This window comes from Ixodes scapularis, unplaced genomic scaffold (assembly GCF_016920785.2).
Source record: "Ixodes scapularis isolate PalLabHiFi unplaced genomic scaffold, ASM1692078v2 ptg000460l_1___fragment_1__unscaffolded, whole genome shotgun sequence".
Classification (NCBI taxonomy): domain Eukaryota; kingdom Metazoa; phylum Arthropoda; class Arachnida; order Ixodida; family Ixodidae; genus Ixodes; species Ixodes scapularis.
The window spans coordinates 1,196,735-1,219,874 of record NW_024609981.1 but is presented as its reverse complement, the minus strand read 5'-3'; the positions used below and the strand labels follow the sequence as shown (position 1 = coordinate 1,219,874).

Sequence of the window (23,140 nt, the reverse complement as noted above, 5' to 3'; positions counted from 1 at the left end):
GCCAATCAAGAACACGAGTTTGTTCTCGGTCACCAAGAGCAATTATTTTCAAAGCGAGCTATTGCCCGCCTATATGAGTTTCAGCATTTGTCAAGGAGCGCAAAATCAAAGACCGGGGGTTGGCCATTGCAAAAATTTTGACTCGGAAGCGCATGGGGAGGAAGCTTTACAAAAGTATCCACCTGCCTCTACAAGTGAAACCGAAACTAAAAATGTGGGTTCCATTTGAAAAAAACAAAAACAAAACAACATTGTCAGCCCGAATTACCTCGGGGGGGGGGGGGGGGGGGTAGGAGGGGGCACGGAGCAAACAAGTTACGGTACGATTATGCTTGGTTCATGCTTTTGTAGGGGTGGTCGATGACTCGGTGTTTTCTAAAAAGTTTTTTTTTTCTAAAAGTATGGTGGTCGAATATTCGGGGATGGGCATTGAGTCGGGATGTTAAGGTAAAAGTTTCATCCACATGCCGGGATTCATGTGCCTTGTCCCCCTAGCGAGGGGGACAAGGCCATCAAAATTTTAGCTTCGCAACAGGGTTGCGTCAGTATTGACGTCTCATTTTACATCAGGCCTCTCATTTTAAAACTCACTATAAATAATATGCCTAAAATTCGTTTGGGTATACTTCCCCCCAGCAAGTATACGGTTCTCTCTCAAAAGGTCTAATCTGATGTTGACCGTACCTCAGGTCTCCACCAACGATTCACCAGGACGAGACCCAACCGGGACATTAGGGAGGAGTGGCTTAAGCAAGGGAGGCGATATATACGACGGCTTCTTGCGAGCAAGAACCGAAAATAGATAGACGGTGGGTGTTTCCTTTGCTATGCCTTTTGGCATGGACATTCTGTGTGTTAATATTGAAGATTCCTGCAGAGTTCAATTTCAAGGATTGTAAAATACCGAGCATGCGCTCAAATCCCAGAAGCGCCTACTCTCTGATTCGAAACGATCCGCAAATAAGCAAAGGGCATACCAGACACCCATCCACCTGTTTTGAGCCACGCTCAAAATATTCAAAGAGCACATCAAGCGCCAGGTGCTGGGGCGTCTTTGCCACAATGGCGCCGGTTGCAGAGCTGACAGACCCGTGACTGGCACAAGCCATGGCATGGCCTTTGGGAAGCAGGGAATCGAGATTAAAGAAGTAGCGCAGAAATTGGAGGCGAGTGGTGAAAGTGAGCAGAGTTAACAGAAAACAAGGATGAAGGGAGTTCGTCGCATGAGGCATCTATGTCCCGTGCATATTATTGTGAGTGTGCTGCAGTTGGATACTCCAAACAATTGTTACTTGGACGTAACAAAACGCAAATCTCTTGTAGTTTCCACGGCCCACAAGCCAGCAGGCGCCAGTTCGTTCTTGTTCAAAGGTGAGGATTCTAGAATTGCTCTGAAGCAGCAATACTGAAGCCAGACAAACGGAACGGCATAATTAATTGACAGAACTCAGAACGACTGGGGACGGTTTCACTTAAGCTTGTTTTGCTGTAATACACACGGTACGGCATATTTAATTGACGGAGCTTGGAACTACCGGGGACGCTTTCACTGAAGAATGTTTTGCTGCAATACAGGCGTGTATTGCAGCAAAACAAGCTTCAGTGAAAGCGTCCCCAGTCGTTCTGAGCCCCGTCACTTAAATATGCCGTACGGCTTGTCTGTCTGGCTTCAGCGTTGCTGTAGGCGACAAAACATGTGCCCAGTTTTTTCACAACAGGCATATTACGTCACGCACATGTAATTTTTAATTTATCCGGCTTAGTGTGCTGTAGGTGACTGGTCGAAGAAATTGGGACTTGTACGCAACTATTCGCAAATCTTTCTGGCAGTTTCCAAGGCCTAAGAGCCAGCAGGTCCCAGTTTGCTTTTCCTCAGAGATGAGAATTCCAGGTTCCCAAAGCAGGAATACTAAAGCCAGACGACCGGTACAGCATTTTTAAATGACGGAGCTCAAAACGGCTGGGGGCTCCTTCATTGAAGCTTATTTTTCTGTAATACACGCGAGCGACATTGACGTATGCCCAGTTACGTCGCAAGAGGTTATCTATGTCCCGCGCATTTAAGTTTTTTAATATTTCCGACTCAGTGTACTTCACGGGGCCACTCAATGTAATTGCTACTTGAACGCAACTAATCGCAAATCTCTCTCTTATTTCCACGGCCTAGAAGCAAGCAAACACCAGTTCGTGTTTCCCCAAAGGTGAGCATTTCAGATACTCTAGTTAGGTGCGAAATAGGAATTGTGAAGCCAGACGAGCGGATAGGTATATTTATTTGACCGAGCTCAGAGTGACCCGTGGCAGTGGAATTGAAGCTTATTTTACTGCAGTCAGACGCAGGAATAATTTTGAATCTATCCGGCTTAGTGAAGGATTGCTACTTGTTGCGAGCTAATCACAAATTTTTATTTTGCAGTTTCTATATGGCTTCAGCTAGCAGGCGCTGTTTTCGTTAAAAGGTGAGGATTGCACATTCGTTTTTCAAGCATCAAGTTTTTGAATGAGGGTCCTAAACAATTAACTTTCTTTTGCAGTAAATGCCACATCCTCTAGTTCAGGAATATGTTAAATATATTTGGTATGGATAAGCCCAGTGTTTTGCTTCTTTATTCACAATTTGACAACAGCAACATTTTTATTTTATCACTCAGAAATACACACAAAAAGAGACTGCGTTGGAAAGAAATGTCGTGCTGAACGTGATATTCCAACTCGTATAGAGTTTTATTGGTAGCCGATATAATATATTGGATTCCACTATCCATAATACGCTAAGTACACTGGAATCGTAAACCCTTATTGGATCCCCATAGACACATGGGGATCCAATAAGGGTCTATACGGTATTGGATTCTAATGTTTTTAGCGTATTATGAATATTGGAATCCCATAACAAACCCTAATTGTAATACAATACAATAAATGTAATGTTTTCCAATACACTGTCCAAATCGTATTGTAATACAATAAAAATATATTGTTTACTAATATCCATAATACGCTGTTCATATTGGAGTTTTCCAATCGGGCAGTCTTGACTCACCCTCGCAGCGGCACGTAGTTGCACCAGAGATTATCGGCCAGATAAGAGAGAGGGGTTTTTCAGGTGTGACCTGCAAACCTGAATGCAAAGAGGCATTGACGAAAGAAAGGAACATATCTCTGTTCGTAAAAAGACACGTGCGGCGGAGACAGGTGGAACTTGGGTGCAGACCTATATGAAGGGGAAAATGATCTTTACACCAACAGTCCGGTTCTCGATCTGGGCTGATGGATGGGACATGGCCAAGTCATCATGACATGTCGGGAGAAGAGGGACAAAATTAGGGTGGGCATTACGACATGTTGGAACGTCTGGGGCGTTTAAGATCGTGAATTGAGCGTCCACACAAGCGTCCATCGGAAGAGGGCGTCCTGTCCTGGTAGAGGAGTAGCCCTAAGCCACATGTGAAGAATTAAAATCACTGACCACCGATACCGGGCGGCCAAAATACGTTAGGCACACATAGTGCAGCCAGACTAGGCGGAGACAAGTCACTCTCATATCTTAGGGTCGCACATAACACCATAAAAGAATAAAGTCCCTGTGAGGCAGGCGTACAAGTGCATCAACCACTTACTGGAATGGGGTAAGCAACGAAGCCAAGGGAATTGGCGACTGAGGGTACTTAGTGTACGCATACACTCCTGCCTTGCCAGGGGTTGCTGAGGAAGCGGTTCAGCAGCATCGTTGTGTACAGCCATTTCGTGAGACAAAAAAAAAGAGTCATTATGAATTGCCCCTTTTTTTTCTGGGAATGATGGCGTAGACCGCTGTAAGTCCGAATGTTTATTTAAGTCTTTTGGGCACGGCAGAGATGGTCAATATAGCAGGAATTGTTCAGGATTTAATGGTGAAAGTCTTGAGGTTAAAACAACCGATGTTTTAGTTGATCTGATGATTCCTACTGACTCGTGTATTATTCTTAAGGGTCGAGCGTCACGCACTCGTGTTTTATATAGTGCATGTATTAAAATTAAAGTCCAAACATGTACACAATTCAAATGAACACTAAATTTATTTACTATGTTTACAAAGTCGCTTACTTGGTCTTGTTTATGTATGCTCTTTAGGCTTGAAGTAGCTGCAGTTTAGTTGATTTTTTATTCTGCGTTGCAGAGAAATCGTTAATCTTGAAACTTGAGTTTTCTACAGACCTCTTTTTCTTTACGATTTGAAGAGATATTCCTGCGAGTAGTTGTATATTTATGTTCAAGCACCTTGCCGTTGGGTCGTCGGTGCTCCGTGTTTGTCGTAGTAGCCGCACGTGCCTCTTACGCATCTCTAGAAAATAAAACACAACTTTGGATATTTAGTTATTTAAGTTAAAGCCTTAATCAAACTCAGCACAGACAAAAAGTGTCGACAAACCCGCCCTTGGCACTTGCTTTTCATACCATATTTAAGGGCTCCACACTACAATATTTTGAACTTACTTTTATGGACCTATACGACTACAATACGTGAAACCCATAGACAATAAAAGAGCTTATCAGAAAAAGTGCACTAGCATGACACTTTATATTTGCCTGGCTAACACCCTATCTGTAAGGTTGAGGCTCTAATAAAGGGTGCAGTAGATTATGCGCAGCATTCAGATACATGTTCTGTTCAAACAGAGTACCTGTGAACAGATACTCTGTTCACAGATACCTTCACAATCCTGCCGCAGCCCCTAACGCACCATCATCGTCAGGAGTGACCTTCCACGTGCCGCATCAAGATCAAGACCGGTCCACGTTTCAACCGAGACCAACAGCGCCACCACCGCAAACAGCCGAAAAGGAGCCTTGGACCAGCGGCCAGTTTTTTGGCAGCGGCGGCAGCGAGCTGTTCGGAGGGCTTATCATCCTTCTCCGTTCACAGGTTGGAAGCAAACGTTCTTTATTTTTGTAACTTGCATGCCTAATTCTGTATTTTGCGCCATATTGCTGACGCTGCTGCCATTTAGCGTGCTGTTTGCTTAACCGTTTGTGCAATGACTCCTGATTTTGCTAAACTGTGTGACGACCTAAAAAAAGAGATAAAGCAAGAGTTCAAAGATTTCCGTAGTGTTTTCGAGAGAGAAATTCGGAAAGAGCTCAGAGAGATCAAGCTGAGTCTCTATAATTTCAACAAAGACTTTGAGGATATGAGGGCTGATGTCGCCATGCTAAAAAAAGAAAATGCAAGCTTGAAAAACAACAACGGTGACCTCCGAGAGGAATGTAAAGCCCTGAAAAGCCAAGCCGAACAGAGTGAACGTCGGCTCACGGCCTGTGAACAGTACTCTAGAAATCGCAACATAGAGATTAAGGGTGTTCCCTCAGTCCAAAATGAAGATCTGGCAGTAATCTTACAAAATATCGGCAATCTGATTGATGAACCAATCCTTCCGTGCGATATCGACGTATGTCATCGCGTTCCTGCTGGCAATTCATCGTCATGCCCGCTCATCATTGCACAGTTTAAGTATCGTTCGAGACGGGACGCTGTAATTGAGAAAGCACGAAGGAAACGGGTATCAACGGCCGATCTAGGTCATGCTACACGCGCCCCTGTCTACGTCAACGAACACTTGTGTCCGGAGCTAAAAAAACTGCTTGGCATGACTATCGCCAAAAAGAACGAACTAAAGTGGAAATCTGCGTGGACGAGGGGAGGAAAAATCTACGCACGAAAAACAGATGAGTCACGGGTTGTCCATATCAGTAGCACTAGCGATCTTGCCAAGATGATGTAGCAACTTTAGCATATCTTTTCTTGTAGTCTTGTTTCTTCATCATGGCTGCTCACACACATCATACGCCAAGTGAAATAACCCCTCTTTTTACACCCACTAAAGGAAAATCGATATATTTCTTTCATTCGAATCTGCGTTCTGCGCGTAATAAAGAGGACGAACTGTGTGCATTGTTCCAAGACTTTGGATTCTCGTTCGACGTAATTATGCTCACCGAAACCTGGTACCAAAGTGAGGAGGAGGTACTGAAACTGAATAAATACAAAACTTTTTTCTTAAATCGTGATTGCAAAAGGGGTGGAGGAATATTGAATTGTGTAAAAGCTACTTTTGACTGCGAAATCGTTACTGAGGTTTCTAGCATATGTGATGATTTTGAGATTCTAACGCTGAAGTGTGCGCAAAATATTTTTAGTGTGGTGCATAGGCCCTCAAGTGGAAACTCTAACAATTTTTTGTGTTATTTCGATAAGTTTCTAGATTTTTCAAGTGTAAACAAGTATAATCTTTTTGTGGCTGGGGATTTTAATGTCAACATGCTTGTTGCCTCAAGCGTGCAATGTTCATTTAAAAGTGTCCTTGATTCAAACGACTGTGTCAACGTCATTACATCGCCAACACATGTTACAAGTGTCTCATCCACGCTTATCGACCTATTCATAACCAATACCGATTTAGGTAGCGCATACGGCGGTGTCATTGGTGTACAGATAAGTGATCATTTGCCAATATTCATGATCGCTAGTAACGTCAATGTTATTCATTGTGATACACCTGCAGCCATTCGTGTGTTTCGAGACATAAATTCTCAGACCCTCGAAACCTTTAGGTCCTTGATTGGTGACGTAAACTGGAACCCAGTATACAACTCAAGTTCCGCTGATGACGCGTACGTCAATTTCCTAGCACTTTTTTTGGAAGTATATAACAGTAGTTTTCACTATAAACCAATCCAACAAAAGAAAAACACTCATAAGCCGTGGGTAACCCAAGAATGTCTCAAGATGATTCGTATGAAAAATAAATTATACAATTCATAAATACTAGGAAGCCTGGTGATTTAAAAAAGTTCAGGACACATAGAAATAGACTGACTAAAATGCTTAGGCAAGCAAAGAAAAATTATTTGCACTCTTTATTTAATGTAGCCACAATGTCAAGAGTAGACAAAACATGGAAAATAGTAAATCAACTCCTAAATCGATCTCTTGAAAACAATAGCATTTTAGAAATTAAAATTGGTGATAGAATATTGCGCGGACAAGAACTCGGAGAATCGTTTAACAACTATTTCGCTAACAGTGTTCATAGCAGCCATAACCCTCTGTCGACAAGCTACCTAGAAACTCGCAATGAAAGCAGTGCCTTTTTTCACCCTACTGACGAATACGAAGTTTTCAGTACATTCAATTCCATTCAAAACAGTAAATCAAGTGACATTGACGTTATTCAAATTAGGCCTTACAATGTTGCAATTTCTTCGGGTACTTTTCCGCGTAAAATGCAAATTGCCAATGTGGTGTTTATTTTTAAAGGTGACGACAAGAATGATCAATCCAATTACAGGCCTATCTCCATTTTACCCGTCTTCTCTAAGTGCCTGGAAAAGCTCATCCACACCAGAATTTCGTCGTTTTGCAACCAATTCTCTATTCTGACCCCCTCGCAGTATGGCTTTCGAAAGGGGCGTTCGACTGAACTTGCCTTGCTAACCCAGAAAGAAATAATCTTGAAAACATTCGAAGAAAAGTGTACCACTCTGGGTATATTTGTGGACTTTTCTAAGGCATTTGACCGCATTAATCATATTACTCTACTTAAAAAGCTTGAGTTTTACGGCTTTTGTGGAGTAACTCTTGACGTTGTGGCTTCATATTTAGAATTTCGCCAACAGTGTGTTGTCATCGACAATCAGCGTTCAGGTTTACAGTCATTAGCTGTCGGTGTTCCTCAGGGAAGTATGCTGGGTCCTCTACTTTTTAACATATATATCAATGATATTGTCAAAATTAGTACAGAGGCAACTTATGTTATATATGCCGATGACACTAGTTTATTTTTTTCTGCTCAAGATAAGGAAAAGCTCGGGCAAGTCGCAAATCGTACTCTTAACTCTCTCCACAAATGGAGCTCTGTAAATTCACTTCCTATTAACACTTCCAAAACTAAGGCAGTGCTCTTTAAACCGAAGAATAAGTCTTTGGTTTTCGACTACAACCTTGTTCTTGGGCCCTCCATCATTGAACTAGTACCTAGTACTAAAACACTAGGCGCAATTTTTCAGGAAAACCTGTCTTGGGATTTTCACATTGAAGGTCTCATTCGCAAGGTTTCGAAAGCCGTTGGCATTCTTAACAGGTTTCGCTTCAATCTTCCAGTAAAAATTAAACTCCTTTTATACAACTCTCTATTTTCTTCACATCTAAATTATTGTCATCTGGTTTGGGGAACCAGATGACAATAATTATATTGGTTAATGACAACATTAACCAATATAAACAATCTTCATGTCTCTCAGAAAAAGGCCATAAGGAGTATCGTCAATGCCCCATATGATTCTCATACACAGCCCCTTTTTAAGACTCTGCATATCATTCCAGTTACCAACCTGTATGACTACACAATAATTTTAAGATACACAGCTGGCATTAAACTGAACAATCCTTTATTTCAAGAGATCGCTGGTCTAGCACGGAGTATAAATTTTTATTCTACTCGTAATGAGGATGTCTGGAAGGTACCGTACAGCAGAACAAACTATGGAACGCAGATGTTGAGACACCACCTCCCATCATTATTGAACAATCTAAGGAGCAACAACTTCACCATAGAAACACTAACACCTCGTGCCATCAAAAATATTTTTCTGTAGCTCACTTATTTTTGTATTGTGCCTCATAATATCAGTGTTCTAATTCCCGGCTACAAGTGTCTACATGTTTTTTTTTGTGTTTTTTTTAAACGTCTTCCTGCTATATAATTATCGATTTTGTTTCATTGTCTTACAATTTGCTGATCCGCCTCTGTCAAGAAAACGGGGGTGGGGCCCAGTCAAGCCAACATGTGTTGGCTTTTTGGCCATGCCCCTGTCGTCTGTACATATAGACAAAATAAACTGATTCTGATTCTGATGTTTCGTGGGCAATCATGTTTAAAGCAACATGCACCGTGCATCGTTGTCATATGCACGGAAACCACACATAGAGATACAGTGGAAACCCCCCAAAAAAACATTCACAACCTTTTCACCGCTCCACTACCTATTACACTCGACAATGTAAAAACATTGATTCGCAGGTAAGTGCCTCCGCAATTACAAGGGTTTGAAGTAAGTCGTTTTGCTATCGTCAATATTTAACAAAACACATCACATTTCGAAGTTCAATAAACGTAACGCAAAATGCAATGCATTGGCATTCCAATTTAATTAATAAATGTTAATGTTATTTCCGTCAAATGACAATTGAGCGATCGGCCAGTCAGTGACACCATTCCTGACACAGCGCGTTCTACGCGCGAGGTTCATGCCCGAGGGCGTGCTAATTCACCAATGACACGACCAATATTCAACCTAAATGACTTTTTCATGTGTCAGGGGTTCCATAATGTATACAAGAATTGAAAGATATTTATTCGCGGTTGAAAAACCTTAAAATTGCGATGTTTGCAAATATGTTGTTGCTTTACTATCAATATTTAAATAGATGAAAGGGGAAGACATGTATGTGGGAGTCAAAAGCATGGCAATGTATTCGATACAGTAGCAAAGTAATCGTCGGCACGCGATTTAAAGCGGGTGTAAGTTCGCTTCGCCGAACTCACTGCGGCAGCACGGAGAAATAAAAGATACTCCCACACCTCCATAATTGTGAAAATGCAGATATATAATATGCATTTATTCTGTTCGGGTCAATATTTCATATGAAGTGCAATACGAGGACTGTGTTTTTTAACATTCGATGAACTGGCTTAGAAGGTTCGCCTGATGAAAAATGTTTTAATATGTATAAAACTTAGGCACATCATGCAGCGACTTCTCAGAAAAATATCCGTTCACGTTAAGGCGATTTTCATAAGCCGGCAAAAGATATTGCAACCCCTCCTCGAAGAAGGTCACAACCTGGATCCCCGGTCTATCTATCCCGTGCTCCACGAGACCTTCTGTTGCCACAGATGTTATTCTCTGACCCCCATAATTATAAACGTCTGATCGTCCTCCCTGCCACTTCATGCAGTTTCCTAAATAATTATTACAAATCTGTAGCCAATGATAGTCTTGATGAACGCCTGATGGAATGATTATGAGCCCAGATCGGAACATTCTTCGAGGTAGGCATCGTAATCTTTGAGGTATTTCATAAGTGTCTGAATCTGCATGACAATTACGTGGAGGGGTAGCTACAGCATGTACACTTAGATTTCGTTGATGTTAAAGCATTTTATATCAATATTACTTTGATCGCAATGTTAGTTCGATAGATGTTGAAGTTAAAAAGTCCTTTTTCACTGAAGATCAAGGAAAGTCCAAACATCTTACGTTTTGTGACAATGATGTATCGGTAATATCCGTTCTCTCTCCCCCCCCCCCCCCTCCGAAAAAAAAAGGTCACACATTATGAGTTGTCCATGATTGCGACACAAAAATGAACATATTTATGAAATAAATGTAAGGACGCAAACGAACTGGTAACTGCTGAGCATGACATAAAATTCCAAGTCAGCGGGTAAAAACGGCATATGCACTATAAGGTATCAAGCACAGCTGATTATGACGTTTCGTGTACTTGTTTTGTGTAGAAACCGCCCTCCTTCGCGTACACGATTTCACGTTTTTTTTTTAAAGCGCGATCCAAACCAACGCGTTTTTGTGCGCTCGTAGGCTGTGCGCTTCCCGGAAATTGCGTATTTTGTGACATTTTTGCTGTTTCCGAGACGCTTTCTGAGTCACAATCATACGCGTTGGTTAGGAAGGTGTCGCTTCGGTCGAGCGGAGCATCTGCGTCAAACGGTGAAGAAACGCGGAGCCGGACTTACTTCCCTCCACCGTTTGGCTGCAGGCAGGAGCGCCCTACTATGTCACAGCGAGTTTTCTAGCGCCTTCAGAAAAGCTTGAAAATATCGAACTTTTCTATGCGCTCCGGGAAGGTGCACGGAATCAGCGCGACGTCACGAAATATGCAATTTTCGGGAGCCTCACAGCCTATGCGCGCACAAAAACGCTTTGGGTTGGATCGCGCTTAAGTCTGCGAAACGCTCAACCGGGGCCACCACCAGGGAAGGTCAAAATGTTCCTAGAGGACGCTGAAACTTCCCTATTTCTGCCGAAATTTCACTCGCTTACCGAAATAGTTATATAATACGAAATATTCGTTGTTTACTGTAAGAAATAGATTATATGTGGAGCGTAAATTATTCTGCTTCATGCATTAAGTTTGCGATTATGTATACGAACGCCGAGCTCTTACTGGCTGATTGAAAAACAATATATAAAATAGTGTGTAGACCTCCAGGTATCCAGCATCGAGGTACACCCACCTTCGTTTATTTTTTTTTAATACCTACACGGCCTTTTGGGCCATTACAGAGGAGTGGGTACATGGAGTAAATACACCAACAGTGGTAGAATATGTAGTAAAAATACACACCTTAAATAAATGCAGGATTATAAATATATTCAGTTATGGGGGATATAAATTATGACGAATTTTCAATGGAGGCAATGGAAGGGGGAAGCCGGCTTCGCTCTAAGCTGGTTTTGAGGATGAAAAAAAATATTTGTGCTGCATTAATAAATAGCAGCTTTGAACTGGGGATCCTTGAGGGCTGAGAGGTATGATGGTTGTGTAATAAGTATTTGTTTCAAGGAAGGGTTATAAAAAAAAAACATATAAAACAGAGATAGACGCGAAAGTTTTCTTCCAATTAATAGGTCAGGAAGGCCAAGATTTAATTTAATTAACGAAACGCTAGCAAGACGAAAATACTTAGATCAAATAAAGCGCGCTGATCGATCCTGGACAGATTCAATTCCATAAATGACAGTACGTTGAGCTACTACCCATATAAAAGTGGATCTATTGGCATAAACCCCTTGATTTCAAGCACCTGCAATTCAGCGAATAAATTCATGCGCTATTTTAATCCAAATAATCAACGTCAGAAATCGACATGGCGGCCACGAGGAGCAAAACGGCCTATGCAGGGATTTTACGAACCCGAACCCGACAATGTACCTGACGGGAGATACACAAAACCCAAATGAAAGTTGTACTCCCTTTATGGTCCTTTTTCGAGACATCTTTTTTCTTCCACCGTGGTCGCATCCACTGCATAATCGCGCGAAAAACTAAAATGGCGTTAAGTGAAAATTAAAAAAAAAAAAACGAATTTGACGATGACAATTACGTATACTTCGTTTCACCTCAAAGAGGCGGTGAAAACGTTTTATACTTTCAGGAAATAGCACTTAGACTTACTTTTTTTTCGTCAATATTTTGGAAACATGCATTAGTTCGTCGTCCAACCAATAGCATTTGCCGAAACAAATAGGTAAACGCGAGTGTTGATAAGCTGCTGCTTTTCATCGCAGGCAAACGCTGCGGTTAGAAACACGCCAGGCAAGTGCGAAGTTGCAGGATTTCGTAATTAAAGTTCGGATGTTTACCTAATTTAAGCGATTGCACATGAGTCACCATCTAAAGGTTCATCCAAGATCTTGATTGTTACTAGCCGAAATCGAATGCAAGCGCTTTGCTTCTGTTCAGTCAATAAATCACATTTTCCTGTCGTAACCATAGGGCAGTGGTTCTCAAATGGGAATCCGCGGACCATTTGGGGTCCGCGAAGACATCCTAGGCGTCCGCGAAGCCTTGTCTTATCAGTCAAGCCTGGCAATACAAGTTGTCTTTTTTGACATTGAGAGTAAACGTTCTAATATCCGGCTGAGTTGTCTCGTGCGTATGTCAATGAACTAAGTCTACTTCACGCAAGCAATAACATATATTCATGTATTAAATCATCATGATGATTAACCTGTACCTCTCTATTCCCCTTACCCCGAACGGAGTCCTCCATCACCTCCGCCTATCTACAAGGGGTCCGCGAAACATCAATGGTTGATAACCACTTCCATAGGGTAACCTCAAGGACTACTTCAACATTGCAATTCTCATAAATGTATCATCATGTTTTCCTAGAGACTAATACTTAAAATTCTGTTTTAATACTTGAAATAATACCCCGACAAAGAAGCGTCCTTTTGTCAGTGGTATCTCGTGAGACTTTACGTTGGCCACACTAGTGTCAGAGAGATTACTTAAAGTGGAAAACAGTTCGACCGATTTTCTTTCACGAACTCTTGAAATCGAAACATAGAAAAAGCTGAATGCCAATGAAGCCAATTAAACAGCGCGAGTAAAATGATATGCTTGCTGCTGGACATTTCTGTAGTGCTTTTAAAAATTATCTTCTGCCGTGTGGTTCTAAAATAAGTAAGTCTAAAATACATCAAGGACAAGCGTAGAAGTATCTTCAACAGAACTCACTAAAATGCACACCCGCCGGCAATATGAAGGTGAACACCTTACCTGGTCCGTCGCCTGATTTACGGCTCCCTAAAGCTATATTAACTCTCAACGTCTCAAATGGTACGTGGCTGGGGTGTCTAAACTTTGCCTTCTAGCCCTCTTCTGGAACAGAGCTGGTTCCAAAACTAGCAGGAGCGTCAAAAACAAGAAGAGGGCTGTTCACCTTCATATCGCTCACGGGTGTACGTGTATACACTGTAAAACGATATAAAAGTAAATTGAAAACTAAACTTCAAAACCGAAGCAAAATTTCAATCATAAACCGTGTGAGCTAGGTCCACTATAACCGCGATTTTCGCGTGCATTTCTCAAATTTCGTAAAGTGGTACAGTGAAAAAAAACAAAAAACCTTCTACGCGTGATTTTGATGATGCTGCATTCAGTTTATAAATCATTTCTAGAAAACAAGATTACGATTCAAATTTCGCCTAATTGCTCAAACAATTGGCATTCCCACAAAAAGTATGGTTTCCTCATGCAACTACCAGATGTCTGGAACATCGGAAAAAGCTAACACAGAAATGATTACATAGAACGCTATATTTTTTACTTTCTTCTGTAACACTACTTTGAAGACCACACACAACGTTAGTTTTTAATAATAAGTGTAAACGATTTGCTGATTGTTGATAGATACGCAGTTGTGTTTTTAAATATATCGAAACTATAGCATCCCAAAAAGGACGTTTAACAAGCCTAAGATATTGGGCACGTGTAAGTCAAATAAAAAATAACAGCCTTCTTTAGGTTTACGAATGAAAATATAAAAACAATAAAAATTAAAAGCAGTTTTTGCAAAAGGGACCATTCTTGCTCTTTAATCACCGAAGACAACTGAAGTACAGATATGCAACTACTTACCTTTCCACGTCCACAGTCAGCTCCATCCGGTAAAATATGCTCAGCGCCGCAGGTCTCCTCATCGTACGTTAGGGAGAGACGACTACAGCATTTAAAACGACAAATTCCTGTAAGCTCCTGCTTAGAAAAAAGAAAAAAAAAGAGTCAGTTTGAAATTGATAAATATAGGCTACGCATTATCATTTTTTTAGTTTGCCTTTTTATTTTGTGATTCGTTTATTCGTGTTATCAGCGATTTTCAATTAGAATTTAGGACGAAACGAAGACCAAATGTTGATCGACCTATAGTGTATGATGTCGCAAACTGCAAGAATTAAGAAAAAGCACTGAATACGATTCACACGAAGACCCACCTCGCTCCCAATTCGGAGCGATGATTGAAATCGTCAACAGAAATTAAGTTTAACAAAACTGGTAATTTATACATTTCTAAAGCCCAAGACCTAGGTTACAAAGAAGGCAGAAAAACAAGATGTGTCAAACATGGGGGACTACTGTGTTGGGAGTACGGCAAAGTGGCGACAAATCCCTTGTTGCCATATAAGAGTTGCCTTTCTAATTTAGTCCAAATAGGAATAGTCATGTATCTGTTGGGATAGTTCCTTCAAAAAATCTTGTCCTCATACATGACCAGGTTCAGCGGATAGCCAACTGCTTCGGCTAAAAGAAAGGGGTTACAGTGAGAGTATGGGGAAAAGGCTAGTGAGGAAACTGGTATTAACAATCAGTGGGATGGTAAAGAGGCCAAAGACAAAGTGGCAGGGCAGTGCGCGTTTAGTTTTTTCATGGCGTGTTTTTAAACTTGATGTGTATCGCGGGGTAGCTTCGGTGCAAAACTGCTCTCTAGACTGACTTTAGATTAGACAATGTGACGTCCTTTTTTGGAGGACAATCAGGTTGTCAGAAAAAAACATAGTGATGCTTCAGTCGACTGCCGCGAAAACGTTGTTTATCAGATACCAATGACGTGCGGTTTTTCGTACGTAAAAAAAAAAAAAAAATCAAGCGGTGTGTGAATGATCGGTCGAGTAAGCACAAGAGATCAGTAAAATATTATTTTCCTAGCTCCCGAATAGTTATGCACCTTGAAGAGTGCGGAAATTGTGCGGCTCAGTAGGATAGTAGAGCGTGTTTTTCAAAGGAAACGATTGTACTAAAAGAGTCCCAAAGGAAACCATTAAGACAGCTTCCGCTGGAGCTATTAAAAAATAGGAGAAAATGAACAACAGCGAAATAACCAAGTCATACAGGAGAAACATGCCAATATATACTGCCATAACGTGAGACAATGATTAACAGCTTGCAGAAGTCACACAAAAAATCATCGAACCGACTACAATAACATATTTCATCAGAAAAATGATTGTACATTAGGAAGCTCTACCAGTGAGTCGGGCAGCACGTTCCAGTCATTAACTGTCCGTGGAAAAAACTAATATTTTAGAACGTCAGTCCGAATGCAAATTTCTCGGATCACTTTTTGATCACTAGTTCTAAGAAAAACGTAATGAGGTTCCACTAGGTATCGCGACTTATCTATTCCGATGCAACCGTGATAAAGATTATACATAAACTTAAGACGGAGGCACTTTTCGGCTTAGTTGTAAAGGTTTCCATCCGAGTTGGAGAGACACTATCGTGTAAATTATAGTTATTTAGCACATATCTCGCGGTTTGATGATGAATTCTTTGGATTTGATGTATATATGTTTGCGTGTGCGGGTCCAAAAGAGTACAAGCGCAGTCCATGATTGGGAGGACGTAATAAAAGTAGAGTGTTTCTTTCAGATGAGCCGATACTTTGCAGAAATTGCGACGCAAAAAATGGAGCATTCCGCTGGTCTGAGAACGTAATAAGTTTACGTGATTATTCCATCTTGAATCAGCAGTTAAGTGTATCCCGAGATGTACTGCCTCAGTGCTAAGTTCCAAAGGAAGATTTTTTAGTTTAAAATCAACAGAGACAATTTTACGTTTTCGAGTAAATCGAACGTGGACTTAGTTGGATACATTAAGGAATACTTTACACTTGTCACACCACTCTGTGATCTTATTTAAATCGCCCTGTAGGACCTGGACGTTGTTGTCATTGGTCACTGGTCTGTATAAAACGCAATGGTTAGCATACAACCTTATATTCGATGATATTCCGTGCGTGATATCATTAATGAAAATTAGAAAAAGGGAAGGGCCTAAAACAGCCTTGTGGTACACCTGACATTACATCTACATATTGCCGCGCGCAGGGTCACGGACTTGTAGAAAGTTCTCGTTCATTCTTGCTGCGGACATAACTATCGTTCATCCTTGTTTTTGTTGTTCTAGAAAGTGCTTGTTCATTCTCGCCCCGAGCGCGCTACGCTCGAACCTTCTCCGCCGAATCTTCGAGATAGTGACTCACTCTAGATAAGAGGCCGCCCGCGACCTTGTCGAGTCAGTTTCGCCCCAGCGCTCGACTCTGCTGTCTCGCCGACCTCGACGCTCGCGACGCTTTGTTATTATTTTCTATTCTCTTTTTGTTTTGGCACAAGTTCGCCACATTGAACGTTTAGTTCTTCCTGTTTATTTATTGTTATTCTGGTCACCACCCGTGACATTTCCAATCCATTCATGATGACGCGCTGTTTTCTTGGAATAAGAGAATTTGCTATCCATCACAAAACTTTTACATCTATGTTTAGGCTATGTAATTTATGAAGCAAGAGCGGGTGATTAACCACCTCAAAACCTTTCCTGAAATCTAGAAAAATTCAATCACTTCGACAGCATCTATCAAATGCACAATCAAGGTCACGATAAAATTCTAGGAGCTGAGTGCTACATTATAACCCTGTGCAGAAACCGTGTTGAGCTGAGCAAAAGACATTGTTGATATTTAAATGAATAATAAGGTTAGAATAAATTATATGTTCCATTATCTTATAAGATTCATTCGTTAGGGGAATCGGCCTATGGTTTTTGACACTATAGTTTACCGTTCTTTGGTATTGGAACTCCATTACCTAACTTCCAATCATCACGTAGACGTCCACCCTCTAGCAAATTCATAATTATTATTAATAAGTGTGATGCTATAATATCGGCTCAAGATTTCAATACAATATTTGGAACTCCATCCGGCCCATGTGCGTTTCCTAGTTTTATATTGCCTAGTAATTTTCCTACCCCATTGTGATCGAACGCGAGTTCGTTCATTTTACCCATAACTTTATTAGCCGTCGGCGGTAGTCAATAAGATGCAAAAGTTCAAAACACAGATTTGAACTATTTATTGAAAGCGGCTGTTTTGACGCTATCGTCTGTCACAAGATTATCGACAACCAGAAGAGAGGGGACACTAGCCACGTCCTTTCGTTGAGATTTTACATACTTCCAGAGTTCTTCGGGACAGTCCTTAAAGGCCGACGACCAGTTCGCGCTTTCCACTTTTGCTCCGCTTACTCCTTTCCACCCTTCTACCCTGTCCACCGCTAGCGGTTTCTCCTTCCCCATGGTGAGGAGAACCTTCTGCCTTGCAGAATCTCGAGTCTGGTCGTCGGCCATTACGTTCGCTGTCAAGTGAGAGAAAATAATTTGATTCAGCTTTTTTCAGTTTTACTTTGGGGTATTTTTAAAGATATTTAAGCTGGTTCAAGATCAGTGAATCGTTACATTTTCATTTTGTACAAAAAAACGCTTTTTTTATTTATTGATGGTCTGATTTCTGAATTCATCCATGACTTATCTTGTTTGCACTTCGCGTTGACCATCTTTGTTGAAACATAAATATCTACCAATTCTTGCATTTTATTTTTAAAGATGGTTCCACAAGGTATTCCGATCACTTGACACACTGTGCACCTTAAAATCACACGAAGAATCCAAAAGGTCAAAACCTAAACTATCATAATCCCCTCTATTGAACATGTACGCCTTTTGGGTAGGTTTCTATATCCAGGCACATTCAAACATTTCATAGTCGCTTCTACTGCCTCATGGTCACTTATTCCTGGAACTACTAAAGCGGAATGATCGATGGAAACCTATTACAAAGAAAAATATCGAAAACACTTGCACGAATAACGTCAAGTCTTGTGGGTTCTGTGACAAACTGATCTAAATGGAATTTATTAATAATGTCCGAAAAGGTCGTGTAGAGCAGGCTAAATTTTCAATCATGGGACGATGATCTAACCAAGTAACATCTGGTAGATTAAAATCCCCACACAAGACCGCATGACAGGACGCAACAACAGAACGCGCATTATACAATAAAAGAAGCGGTTGAGCAGTGCTCGATGGCGGCCTATAAAAAGAACAAGCAGTTAAGTATTCACCTCGGGAGAGGAAAATCTTACACCCACGGCATTTCACAGGTTACGCCGGTAATATATTCAGGAATGCTGTGTAGGCTCTGATGAACGAGCAAAAATACACCGCCACCGCGATTATCTCTGTCATTACGGACGACAACAAAGTTTGGAGGGAAAACTTCAGTGTTAAGAAATGACGGGTCCAGCCTTGACTCAGTTCCAATAACAACGTCTGGAGTGTTAACTGTGATCAGACTAGCTAGGTCATCTGATTTATTTCGGATGCTTCGGCAGTTTACTATATGCAATGTAATGTTATCGACTGTTCCAGACGATGTTGCAGAAGCATTTTGTAATCGCTAGCGATTACATTCCACGACGGTTTGGAATCCGTATCATAAACGTACGAGTTTTGTACGATCAGGAGTTTATAAAATCGAAGCTTGAAAGGCAGGTTCTTAGTTTTGGCAAAATCGAGTAGCTGCCGAAATAAAATCATGCGCTGCTGTTACATGCAGAGTGAGAAAAGAACACAGCCTAGGCTTAGCACGAAGCGCCACTAGTTTTACTAATTGCGCAAGGCATGGCAGTGGCACAAGCATGGTCCTGCTCGAAAAGCCTTAGGCGTAAAGGGGACGAAGTCCTGGGCTGGCGAAAGGGCGTTCGGAGATGGCTTTATGCAAACTTCGCGCGCAGCACTTCACTACACCACAGCCACAATAAAGGTCTTGCTAGGTGAGAAGCTGATTGGATGCGCAAAAACGTTTGCGGCGTGCTATGCTAGAGACGTTTTGACAAAATATATTTGACGCAAGCACGGTGGAGTAGGGAACTTGTGTCGCGTCAGGGCCACGCAAAGTTTCTGCAGCTTCTTTCACGCGTGGAACAAGGAATCGCGAGACAAAACGCACAAGCGAGAGCAAAAAAACACGCTAATGAGCCATTTTTGTTTTAATCGTCCAAGCACAACCACAGAAAAAACGTTCTGCCATTACCAAACAAAAGGCTTTTCAAATCAGTCAACGACCGAAAATCCGCTAGTGAAAAGCAGCTTCACTTGATGAGTCCGCGTTTAAAAACACGTCGCATGGATCGCAATAAGTAGTAACGTGACGGTCACGCGATACGCGGTCCGCGGACGAAAATCGCGATTCGGTCCGTCGTTTGAATCGGCACTCAGGAGGCTGGAAAGGAAGTGGGTTCGGATAGCGAAAGACGCTCCGGCACGGATGAAAAAAAGTTGTTAACTTATTTTACCTATGATAGGAACAAAGATCTTTACAACTTTTTAGTGTCGAATATTACATAATGTGTAATCGTTTTAAACTATTTGACAATTCAAGTATTTATAATTTTGATTGGTCTATGTGGAGCTAGTGTCTGGATTGCGAACTTTAGAGTTTTGTCCTCTGCTTTTAATGCTTACAAGTCGGTGGTATCGAAAAAATACGAAAACGATAGGTATTTTTCATATTGCGCTACGGGTAACTAGATTACAGAACCATAAAAAGTGGCAGCGTTGCCGCAACAAAACAGTACTCATTGTCGTAAGCCCATGTGCATTTGCACGTATTATTCACGCACCAACTTCATTGTTTTTTTACAATAACTCGAGTCTTAACAATTTACTAGTTATTACTCCATCTACATATCTTCAGGCCTCCACCATGGCTGCAAACTTCACAAACCCATTCCTCTTTCTACACTATTTTCATGCCGAAACCTCTTGTGATTAGAACCCTTCTTATTTTCGTCAGATTTAAGGCTGCCCTAGCTAAATAGTATCATTGATTTGAGCCTGTATAACACAATTTAATAATGTTTAACCGCCCCAATTTCTGCCCTCTCTGTAATGCTTGGGCCATGATGGAATAACAAATATTTAGACAAATTGTTAGCCGCTATCGTTTTGGCAGTATTACTGCATACTAACTCAAAGGGCTAAACCGGTTCATTTTCATTATTAAGAAAACAATCAAAATAGCTTTAGTATCGCCTAGGAATACCACAAACCAAACATTTCGATCTAATTCCACCTAACATTTGACGAAACGAATAAGCAAAGTTTTAGTTGCGCGAAATTACCAAAATTTGCTGATCTTAGCGGGCGAGGGAGGGCTGCCAACAGCACAGTCAATACCACCGTGTAGGCGCAGCTCACCGGGCGCTACCTACGTCATGTTAAGGGCACTTAGGGAGATTTGTTTGCTTGTTCTGTACGTTTTCGAAGAAAGGCTACAGGGGGTTCTAGCAGGGCGCTCGTCGTTGGCCATGTGACTCGCGGAATTCGCCTACGCTTGTGTGCACTGGTGGGCTCCCGTTCGAGCATGTATCATTGCTGGCAGCATCCGTCACATGCGAAAGAGCCAGTTTGCGACGTTGAGCACGGCGTCACGTTGAGCACGGAGTCACGAATGATTTGCGCTACTTTGCTGAACTAATCCTTTCAAACAAGCACTTCGGAGAGCTTGAATTTTTCTGCGCTGAAGCACAAGGTGCTGCCGCCGCAGTGCAGCGCCGTTGTTTGTAGCAGACTGGCAATCGCACCAGACAACACGTTCCCCATTGCCACGAACTGCGCCAGGCTGCCTCGTACGTGACGCCGTGATTTGTTCAACAAGGCAACGTTACTTGATTACCTCAGCTTTGTAGCTCCCGCGTAGGGGGGTTTACCCCTCCTTAAGGTCAGTCCGCATCCCATCGTTTCAAAACGCATCTAAATTTTCGTTTCATAATGGTGCCTTATATAGAGTACGGTGGGCTAGACGCTGTGCTTGAAAACGTAAACATTCAATAGAATACCCTGCAGCTACCATAGTGGGCGAGCCGTGGGTGCAGAACTAAGGGGGGGGGGGGGGTTACTGCACGTGCCATCAGCGTCTGTGACCAGTTCCATAACTGAGCTAATCTAATTACGTTTCCCCATGGTCAGAGTATGTACGTGACGTCGAATGAGCAATATTGATAGATGCATGCAACGTTTTGGTTTAAATTTGTGGTAAGCTTCTATAAAAAGTTAAAGAAACAAAGTTTTTTTTTTTCTTTTTAGAACCGCTTAATATTGCGCTCGGAAATATGATCCCACATCAACTCAAATACTTTGGAACTGGCGAGAGTGGCTCTTTTATAAACATGTGCACACATTCATAATTGATGCTTTGCTTTTCATATATTGAAGAGCCCGATAAGTTTAGGTAAATCGATTTATTTGTAGTAGTCAAACTGCTTTTTTTATAGAAAGTGTCAGTGAAGCGCAGAAGACTATCGAGTTATGCATGTAGATAATGCTCGCAGTTAGAACATTAATTTCTAATGTGGGAAAACATGAAAAAAACTGGAACTGAACGTTCACTACAATGTGTGATAAAATCGAATGGTTATTCTTGCACGTACCCATTTCCACTCTAGAAGTTTAGGATGGGCTATTTGGCAAATTTTTGTTAAGTTGATAGAAACACCTGGCAGCTCTTTCACTTCTGTCGTGCAGTTTTGCTTTGTTTTAAGCTCGAAGCAACTTGTGGATAGAGTTCTGAAATAGAAAAGGTGTATGTGATTAAAAGTAAAGTATGTGACGCGCCAGAGAAACACCTAACTTGACAAACGCTTGGGAATTCTAAAGGCCTAAATTTGACCTAATACGCTTTTGCTCATAGGCGTTAGTTAGTAGCTGATTAATTCCTTTGATTTTTCAATGGCTCTTCTCTGGCTCGTGACGCAATTTTCGAAGTGCCCACATTGAGCCACAGACACCACATGCCTGATGCAACATTTATTTTGCGTCAGCAAGGTTGTTCTTTGCCGGAGGCACGCCACGTATGAACCGAAGATGCAGCAGTGAAAACTAAATCTGGCACTTTTTTTGTTTATTTACGCTCAACGTTGCCACAAGGAAACCAAAAAAACGTAAGCAAAGCCTGACACTGGTACTTGTTTGGGCATTTAGGCCCAAGGTTGCCAGATGGCAGCCGAAAAACCAGTGGCTAAGCCTAACATTGGTACTTGTTTGTCGAGATGGGGCCAAGATAGCCTGGCTCTGGCCAAAGGAGGTCAAGTCTGAGTCTACGTTGGCGTCATCGAGCAGTTTCAGGCTCTAAATCACACACAAAAACCAAATTTTGTTCAAAAAAACTTTGATATCAGTTACGCACGATCAGTATGCAAAGGTATGCGCACAGCCTGACTCAGTATCAAAATATTTAAGTTAAAAAAAACAAAAAAACATTTCAGATATTTTAATGGAAAAAAACAATAAAAAAGAAATCTTGAAGTTTTATTATTATCCTGAAATCTTTCTCTAGACATACCATAGCGCCAAAAATTAATGTGGCCATAAGTGTCTTCTTAAGTGAACCCCAGGAACAAACGCCGCGCGCGCTAATACTCTTTGTTAATACCTAAATACCGAGCGAAGCCGATGTTACAAGCGGTTGGTTCCAAGCAAAACTGGGGAATATGTTAGCTACATTGTCTCAGAATAAAAGGGCAATTCACTTCGGCAGAGAACGTTATAGCAAATGTAGTTACTTTTTTAGAAAACAATTCCAAAATGTGTACAAATCAATTTAGAGGCATTTGACCATCTCCAAATGCTGGTTTAGATTTATTTTGTTTTGTAGTTCTGCATCCTTCACATAATATT

General features: G+C 41.4%; 1 protein-coding gene across 1 annotated transcript in view; it reads right to left on the bottom strand.

Annotated features, from left to right (window-relative positions):
- Positions 1-4,252: 4,252 nt before the first annotated feature.
- LOC120842550 (A disintegrin and metalloproteinase with thrombospondin motifs 16-like) overlaps positions 4,253-23,140 on the bottom strand; it is a 197,089-nt gene continuing 178,201 nt past the window's right edge. Inside the window, exons 12-15 of the mRNA XM_040213686.1 lie at positions 21,895-22,030; positions 18,041-18,049; positions 14,210-14,329; positions 4,253-4,324 (exon numbers count right to left, since the gene is read on the bottom strand). Coding sequence (XP_040069620.1) covers positions 4,253-4,324; positions 14,210-14,329; positions 18,041-18,049; positions 21,895-22,030 — 337 coding nt within the window. The remainder of the gene's footprint in view (positions 4,325-14,209; positions 14,330-18,040; positions 18,050-21,894; positions 22,031-23,140) is intronic.